The sequence below is a fragment of the Apium graveolens genome, chromosome 7, assembly GCF_009905375.1.
Source record: "Apium graveolens cultivar Ventura chromosome 7, ASM990537v1, whole genome shotgun sequence".
Lineage (NCBI taxonomy): Eukaryota > Viridiplantae > Streptophyta > Magnoliopsida > Apiales > Apiaceae > Apium > Apium graveolens.
In genome coordinates, this window is record NC_133653.1 from 5,443,645 (window position 1) to 5,452,980 (window position 9,336).

A 9,336-nucleotide genomic window follows, 5' to 3' on the forward strand; every position below is an offset into this window, starting at 1 on the left:
CGCAAGTTAGGAAGTAGAGGCCCACATACTCAATAAAATAATAAATCTACTTACGACGGAATTTATCGTCGCAAGATACCAGAATACGACGAACAATAACGTTGTAAGTTATCTACTTACGACGGAAAAAACGTCGGATATTACTTTACGGGACCCACTTTTAATGAGATAAACCATAATTTACGACGGAAAAAAGCGTCTTAAGTTAGAAATTTCCGACAGAAAAAACGTCGTAATTTAGAACGTGGGGTCTATAAGCTTGAAAATGAAAATTCAAAAAAAATAATTAAATATGAAAATATATACATTACGACGGAATGTTTGAAGAATAACCGTCGTAAGTTTGTTTTTCAAGAATAATCAAATACTGATTTTTCAGTTTTCAGTCATTTTCGGCTTCCAATTTAAATTTTAAACACAAACTCAACATAACTCTAAAACTGCCAAAAGACAATCAATATTTATCAAAGCAAAATACATAATTATCATTGTATCAAGTTTTATCAATAATTCCAGATCAAACACATTACATAATTACATTCTTTAAGTCTAACTTAGAAATAACTTATATTCCGATAACATGAGTGTCATGCTCATCAAAAACAAAAGGGTGGGACAGAGTAAAATATAAAGAAATACACTAGCACTTCAATTAGACGCCCAGGAAAATATCCGATTGACTACTGTTATCTAATTCAAATTTAGTTGCTGAACTTGTCATGCTATCAAAACTTGAAATCAGTGGCAATTGACCTGTGCAGCGAAAGAACACACACTTAGAACACAAGAAATAATAAAGACAACATTCTATTTCTAGACACAAATCTAACACAGTAGTGACAAAAATTCAAATGTCTTCTCTAAACCGCAGTTTATACAAATATAGAAAAAACCAAAGTTAAAAAAAAAATCTTGTATCATGACTAATTAAGTATGAGAATCATGTTCATGTATGAGAACCATTTATAAATGGGTCAATTTATATAATATGCAGAGAATTAAAAACCACACAAACACACACATATCTTTGGACTCCAAATGCTTACTACTGTAACATTAAACCTTGAACTATTTTACTATATCTTTCTGTCAAAATAGCCTTTTACCTGACTATTTGGAAATTAAATGCACATTTAGAAAGCACTTCAGTTCTCACCAAGTTGGTACAAGTAGGGTACCATTGTTGTAACCGGGTCGAATTTACTAGACAAAAAACTAAAAATTCCTTTATCAACAATAAAAAGGTAAACTCAAAAATGAAATGGAAAAAGACTCAGCTTTCTGGAATTTCAACTCAAGATCACTAAAGGTACCCTAGACATGCAAAGTTCCTAGATACAATGATTAATTTACATACTAAACCATGAATATTTATTAGGGGGAAAAAGAACAAGAAAACTGTTCTTATTATTTGAAAATAGATGTACATTTAGATTTCGACAGTAAAGATAATCATGTAACAGTATAATCCAGTGATAATTCACCTGCAAGGCTAAAACTCTAAATAACACTTGTGTATATTGTAAGTGAGACATAGAACAGACTTGTTTCAAAAATTGGCTGCTCTTGGTATTTAGTATTTGAACCCGTCTTTCACACAATAGCTTAAAAAAAGGGAAGATGTACAATCATAATATCATACTACTTCAACAGAGATAGAAAGCGAATAACACAATTAATAACATAGAAAGTGGCACAAGACATTTTAATATCTGTGACAAAACAGCTACCTTACTAACACAGCCTTGAAGAGAACTCTTTGTATATTTATCTTTGACAGTTGGAGCTTCTGACGACCCAAAGATGTAATTGTTTTAACAAGTCTCTCTCGAAGCATGTTGCATTCTTCTTGAACTGAGTGACTGCTTCCTAGGGAGGTGTCATGGATATCAGTAGCACCTGAAACGTGGGTTTCTAAGGTTGAAAGAAAAATTGAGCCAATCTCACATGCACTCGGAAGTAGTTTTGTAGTTGGAGAGCTCTCATCAGCTACTGAGTGCTGATTAAATCATTTGCAAGACCAACTACAAAATTCTTATTGAATCACAAAAGTATGCTAATTCGCTAATTAGTATCAGGCTATCAGCAAGATTAAGAGTCAGAGAGGCAATCATAATGCAAATATTAACCTGCAAAATAGACAAAGCATCCTTGTAAACATTTTTGCAGTTTGTTATAGACTCTTGCAACCTTAGATCCTATTGAAGTTCATATACCTCTTGCATCAAACGATTGTTTAGTAGCATTTGTTCCTCCTGCTCTCTCTGTAGATATTAAAAATCATAAAGAATGTGATGGACTTGCAGAAGGAATAGTTCCTAAATAAAATTAATATTCCTTTTTCTTTGGGGATATTTTTTGGATTAAGCTTTATTTTTTAACATTTTACAATGCAAGTAAACTATAACCAACTTAGCTGGATTTATGACTATTGACTGTTAAACGCATACATAAGGCACAAGATATTCTTTTATCTAGTATTTAGGTCAATACTTGATTATTTAGTGTAATCGGTCACAACATAATACATACAATGTTGTTTGCTTGATATATGAATAATAAACTCTCGCCCTTATAGAGGTTTTACTGTAAAATATATAAATTTGTTCATAGTTGGCATCAGGTACTTGATATCTGTCCTCTTATTTATTTTAATTCAGCTATGATCGATAGACAGTTAAATCGTTCTTCTATGACATATAAATGGGTTATCATAAATATCAAGTTCATTATGTATTCGGAAATAATTCATTGAATGTTACAATCTAGAAATATTCGTTTTCTAGCAATAACCTGATATCATACATCTCAAGCAGAGGCAAAAGGAGAATCAAATGCATGTATTTTTAATATACATATTTACTATTGAACCTATCACATTAGACGATAATAATTCTATCTTTTGAACACTGATCAAGAAGTATAAAAAGAGAACATAAATATATATCATTGACAACTGACCTTGAAACTATCCTTTTCTTCACGGGGAGGATGGGATCAAACTATATATCAAAATGCGGCAAGAAAATGTCTCTGTCGATGAAGCTACATTTACTAGTGTCCTTACGATATGCTCAAATTTGCCATCTCTAGAGCTAGGGAAGCAAGCTCATGCTCAAAAGAGGCACTGACTATTCTGGATCAAATGAGAGCTGATGGAGTAGAAGTTCCATCAAGTGTCTGGGGAGCTTTACTTGGAGCGTGTAGAATACACAAGAATCTAGAGGTTGGTGTGATTTCCGGGGAGAATGTTCTCAGGTTAGAACCTTCGAACTCAGGTGTGTATATGATTTTGGCAGAAATGTACATGGGTTGTGGAAAGAGATTAGAAGCTGAAAAGATATGGTGTCGGATGAGAGAAAATGGAGTGAAGAAGCAACCAGGGTGTAGTTGGATAGAGGTCAACAACAATGGGAATGTTTTTATTGCAGGAGATAGTTCGCACCCTCACTTTTCCGGCATTTGCTGTGTTTTAGACTTGATGCACGCGGAAATGGGGGTTGAAATATTCAAAAATAATATCGATATGTACCGAGATTTTGAGTTACTATATGGATCATACTAATTTCTAATCATGCAATCTGATGAGATATATTGGAAGGGAAGACTAGATGCTAATATGATGGTCGAGGCATGGAGGTTGTTAGTCAAATGAACGAAAAGAAAAAGGATTGGTTTGGTTGATATTGGTTTTTCTTCACATCATCTCTGAATATAGGGATGGCAAAGAGTATTGAAAATATGCCGACTGTGTACATAGAGTGCCAGACATCATAATGTTTTTGATGGTTCCTGAGTTGAGAAATCCGGAGCGTTTGCTGAAGCTCACCTGTATGGGGGACAAGGGAAGCTGATAAAGGGAGTCTCATTGCCCGGGTAGGTATCCTTATACAACTCTGTCCTGAGTGAAACAATTCAGTATGTCATAACTATCGTGCAACCTGAGTGAAACTGAGTGCCTTTTCTTCAGTGGCAAGCTTCAATACTGGACAGAAGTATATGTCCAGTATCCTGTAGGCCAGATGCTTCGTGCACATCACCTCGACCTTTCACTTTGGTTGTCAGCACACCACTGCCACTGGTCTCTCCTAAAGCTTCAATTTTATACAAAACAAATGGAAGCTTCTTTTCTTTTTAAGCAATCAACAAGATAGTTCTCTCTAACAATAGGTAGCTTCATCCTCCTGCCAAGACAAATCATTTTTAAATTAAAAAAAAATACTACAAAACAATAAATACGAAAAAATGTGTATACATTTTTTACCTTGCCTTCTTTACCTCAGCATTTTGACCATTTTCCATTTCACTTACAACCAAGCAGTATGTGTTATACATTGTCAATTAGGAAACAAATATATCCCAATTACTCCTTACAACACGTCTCCATCATCACCGTCTTTGCCATCACCACCACTCTCCGCACCAAACACTTTCTCCGCTCCCAATTACTCCTTACAAAATGTCTCCACCATCACCGTCGGGTTCGCCATCACCACCACTCTCCTCCCGCACTTTTCAACCAAGGCAAATTAGAGGGAGAGAGCCTGAGAGATTGAGACAATCCCAGGCAGGAGGAGAGATACTGAGAGAAATAAAGATCAGAGGGAGAGATGGAGAGAGAGAGAGAGACGCCTTCCCTTGAATCCAAAAATAAGCCCTAAAGCCCTAGTTTTGAACACGAACTGAAACCCCAAATTGAAGTCAATTGAAACCCTAAACGAAACCTTAACTAAAGCCTCCATAAAAGAAACATACAAATCAATCAAAGGAGGCCAAAATCAAAGTAAACATTTATGTATGTATAGATTTTACAAAAGCAGGAGAGGAGAGGGGAAGAAAGTGAGGGGAAGAGAGAGGAGTCAGAAAGAGAGAATGAAAATATATCTGTGAAGAAATTAGACTGTCCTGTTTCTCAAAAGCAGGGTGTTGTTTTGGGAAAATCGGAAAGAGCGGTCAATTTGCCCCTTCTACTTTCACCTATTTTGCTTGTATACTGCTATATTTTAATATATTGACAATTATTTTACATATATATATTCATATATTTAGATTTGATATTTGTGTATATGACCTAAAATTAATATATCTTAATATTCACACGGTTGGATCGTTAAAAATATTATTCAAAAAAATCATAATAGAAAAATTAGAAGTTAATTTTTAAAAATATTTTTTAACGATCCAACCATATAGATCTCAATAGATATATATATTACTGATATAACCAAAATTTCATGTCAAACTAATTATATTTGGTTTGCCATTTTTAACAGTCAAGCATGAGTTTGACTAGTACAGTTAACGAGTATTTAGTCCTGAATTTATGTTTCGATTATTTTTAAAATATTTTTCAACGATCCAACCATATGAATATCAATAGATATATATATTAATTATATAACCAAAATTTCATATCAAACTAATTATATTTGGTTTGCCATTTTAACGGTGAAGTATCAATTTGACTAGTACATCTAACTAGTGTTTAATCCTGAATTGGTGTTGAGATTATTTTAAAAATATTTTTCAACGATCCAACCGTATGAATGTTAATAGATATATATATTAGTGATATAACCAAAATTTCATATCAAAATAATTTTATTTGGTTTGACATTTTAACAGTCATATATGAGTTTGAATAGTACAACTAACTAGTGTTGAATCTTGAATTAGTGTTTCGATTATTTTAAAAATATTTTCAACGATCCAACCGTATGGATGTCAATAGATATATATATTAGTGATATAACCAAAATTTCATATCAAAATAATTTTATTTGGTTTGAGATTTTAACAGTTAAACTTCAGTTTGACCAGTACAACTAACTAGTGTTGAATCTTGAATTAGTGTTTCGATTATTTTAAAAATATTTTTCAACGATCCAACCGTATTGATGTCAATATATATATATATATATATATATATATATATATTAGTGATATAACCAAAATTTCATATCAAAATAATTTTATTTGGTTTGAGATTTTAACAGTCAAGCTTCAGTTTGACCAGTACAGCTAACTTGTGTTGAATCTTGAATTAGTGTTTCGATTATTTTAAAAATATTTTTCAACGATCCAACCCTATGGATGTCAATAGATATGTATATATATTAGTGATATAACCAAAATTTCATATCAAAATAATTTTATTTGGTTTGACATTTTAACAGTCAAGCTTTAGTTTGACTAGTACAACTAACTCGTGTTGAATCTTGAATTAGTGTTTCAATTATTTTAAAATATTTTCAACGATCCAACCGTATGGATGTCAATAGATATATATATTAGTGATATACCAAAATTTCATATCAAAATAATTTTATTTGGTTTGAGATTTTAACAGTTAAACTTCAGTTTGACCAGTACAACTAACTAGTGTTGAATCTTGAATTAGTGTTTCGATTATTTTAAAAATATTTTTCAACGATCCAACCGTATTGATGTCAATATATATATATATATATATATATATTATATATATATATATATATATTAGTGATATAACCAAAATTTCATATCAAAATAATTTATTTGGTTGAGATTTTAACAGTCAAGCTTCAGTTTGACCAGTACAGCTAACTTGTGTTGAATCTTGAATTAGTGTTTCGATTATTTTAAAAATATTTTTCAACGATCCAACCCTATGGATGTCAATAGATATGTATATATATTAGTGATATAACCAAAATTTCATATCAAAATAATTTTATTTGGTTTGACATTTTAACAGTCAAGCTTTAGTTTGACTAGTACAACTAACTCGTGTTGAATCTTGAATTAGTGTTTCAATTATTTTAAAAATATTTTTCAACGATTCAGTCGTATGAATGTCAATATATATATATATATATTACTGATATAACCAAAATTTCATATCAAAATAATTTATTTGATTTGACATTTTAACAGTCAAGTTTCAGTTTGACTAGTACAGCTAACTAGTGTTGAATCCTGAATTAGTGTTTCGATTATTTAAAAATATTTTTCAACGATCCAACTGTATGGATGTCAATATGTATATATTTTAGTGATGTAACCAAAATTTCATATCAAAATAATATTATTTAGTTTGACATTTTAACAGTCAATTATCAACTCGACTAGTACAACTAACTAGTCAATATTATATATTGACATTAATATGGTATATATGTGGTTTGATTTTTCATCGATACAACTGCATGGATGACAATATATATCTATATATATTATTGATATAATCAATATTTCATAGTAAATTATTTTATCAAAATATATAAAATTTTCTGAAATTTTTAAAATGTCACCCAAACAAATAAATGTTGACATTAATATGGTTGGATCATGAATAATATTTTTAAAAATTGAAATTATTAAAAATCATGTGCTAATTTGAGAAAAGTCAAATTTACCGCCAAAATTTTGAGAAAAGTCAAATTTACCGCCAAAATTTTGGGGAAAAGGTTAAATTTCCCTCTTTGATAACTTACGACGAATTTTAATTTTCGTTGTAAATTGGATATTTAACTTACGACGAAATGTTCAAATCGTCACAACTTCAAATGATTTTTATTATCCCACCAAAATTATTGGGAAAAAGTTAAATTTCCATCTTTGATAACTTACGACGAATTTTAATTTCTGTCGTAAATTTGACAATCCGATTTTTTCCGTCGAAAATATTTCGTTGTAAATTTAGAGAAAATATTTTCTTATTCAATTTCAATTTAAAATTTTAATAAAAATAATTAACTTACGACGAAATGTTTAAATCGTCGCAACTTCAAATAATTTTCATTTTTGTTTAATCGTGTCGTGCATAATTTTATTAATAAATATTAAACTTACGACGGTTACGGATTTCATCGTAAATATTTACGACGTTTTACTTTTTTCCGTCGTAAGTTGGTTGCGCATTTTTTTCCGTCGTAAGTTGGTCGTCGTAATTGGCCTATTTTGTTGTAGTGGTAATGACTAATTCAAATCGCATTCGTTCTAAATTTTATAATAACAAGGTATGTAAATTTTGATATTGATATTGATGAAAATCAATTCATAATGTAATTGTGATTTTGACTACAGAAAGTGAAAAAGTGATTGCTAAATTACAAATACAAATCCTTTAACAATTAACAAAAAGATATTATGCATGTGGAAAGGTCTGCTATATATAATATAGATTGGCCGGATGATCTCCAATATCTCAGTTAATCCACACTAATTAATCACAGAGTTGAGTCATAATTCTTAATTAATCAATCAGATGGGTCATAAAAGATCATCATGTGCTGATATGTGGAAAGATCTTCCTGCAGAACTCCTGAATGTTATAGCTCAGAAATTCAAGTACGTGGACGAAATTACCAAGATTTTCAGCTGTATGCAAATCATGGAATTCTGCAGCTTCTGAACTGAATAACCAGCTGACGTCATTCCTGCCACACAAATATCCCTGGTTGCTCCTTGCTGAAGACACTGGATTAGATATAAGTGCATGTAAGGTTGGAGGAGATGATCAAACACTACCAGACCCTGATCTTATAATTAAGAATATTCCTAGTACTCGCGGTTTGTTCAGTCTAAAAACAAAAAAGATATACTATCTTGATTTGCCCCAGGCTACAAACAAAGTAATACTAGGAACAAACAAAGGATGGTTGTTAACGCTAGGCGGAGATTTAGAAATTAATCTATTGCATCCGCTAAATAGGCTCCCATTTCCACTTCCTTCTATGCTCACGTTGCCTTCTCAAGAAGAGTATCATGATGATTATTTCCCACAACAGGCCTCCACCAAGGTTATCACTAAAGTTGCTTTGTCTTCACAAGTACCTATAAAATCTGCATTACAAAATCAGGGTACCTGTCATCTTCCCATAATAATGGTTATCTGTGAACGTGGAGTATTGGGTTGCGCTAGATTGAGAGACAACTGTTGGAAAAATGTGGAGTTAGAAGCTGGTCAAAGACTATTCCATGATATTGTTTACCACAAGAAAAATTTCTATGCTATAGATTTTCGTGGTGGAGTTCATATGTGTGAGATTGATGACAATGACGACAGAAAAGAAACGCAGTCACCCAAGGGAAAATTGATCACATCAATTCCCATTTCAAGCATTATCAAGTTCGAAGTTATATGATTGAAGCATTATCTGGATCCACATTTGGGTAAGTGTTGCGCTTTTATATCGAAAAAAACAGTAAAGAAGATATTCCTGGAGATTTTAGGTATTATACAAGTAATTTTTTGGTATTGAAGTTGGATGTGCATCATTCTGATTCTAATGAAGTTCCATCATGTACTTGGGTAGAAGATGTAAGAGATTTGGGAAACGAGGCATTATTATT

At 31.7% G+C, this 9,336-nt stretch overlaps 1 protein-coding gene and 1 long non-coding RNA gene across 3 annotated transcripts; one reads left to right on the forward strand and one right to left on the reverse strand.

Annotated features, from left to right (window-relative positions):
• Positions 1-478: 478 nt before the first annotated feature.
• Positions 479-4,911, reverse strand: LOC141671874 (uncharacterized). Of its 2 annotated transcripts, XR_012555283.1 has the most exons (5): positions 4,265-4,911; positions 2,962-4,184; positions 2,217-2,264; positions 1,731-2,129; positions 479-753 (listed from the first exon to the last, which is right to left on the reverse strand). It is a non-coding gene; the product is annotated as an uncharacterized LOC141671874 (long non-coding RNA). The 2 variants fall into 2 exon arrangements; XR_012555284.1 differs by lacking the exon at positions 479-753 and having other exon boundaries at positions 1,500-2,129.
• A 3,044-nt stretch (positions 4,912-7,955) lies between these two features.
• On the forward strand, positions 7,956-9,128 carry LOC141673160 (uncharacterized). Its single transcript, XM_074479892.1, has 2 exons — positions 7,956-8,000; positions 8,319-9,128. The coding sequence occupies exons 1-2, from the start codon at positions 7,956-7,958 to the stop codon at positions 9,126-9,128; spliced, it is 855 nt and encodes a 284-aa protein (XP_074335993.1).
• The last annotated feature ends 208 nt before the right edge of the window (positions 9,129-9,336 follow it).

Coding starts and splice junctions, on each gene's coding strand:
- LOC141673160 (XM_074479892.1), top strand. CDS start 7,956: ATGACTAATTCAAATCGCATTCGTTCTAAATTTTATAATAACAAG. Junction 8,001..8,318: donor CTAAATTTTATAATAACAAG/GTATGTAAATTT, acceptor TGAATGTTATAG/CTCAGAAATTCAAGTACGTG.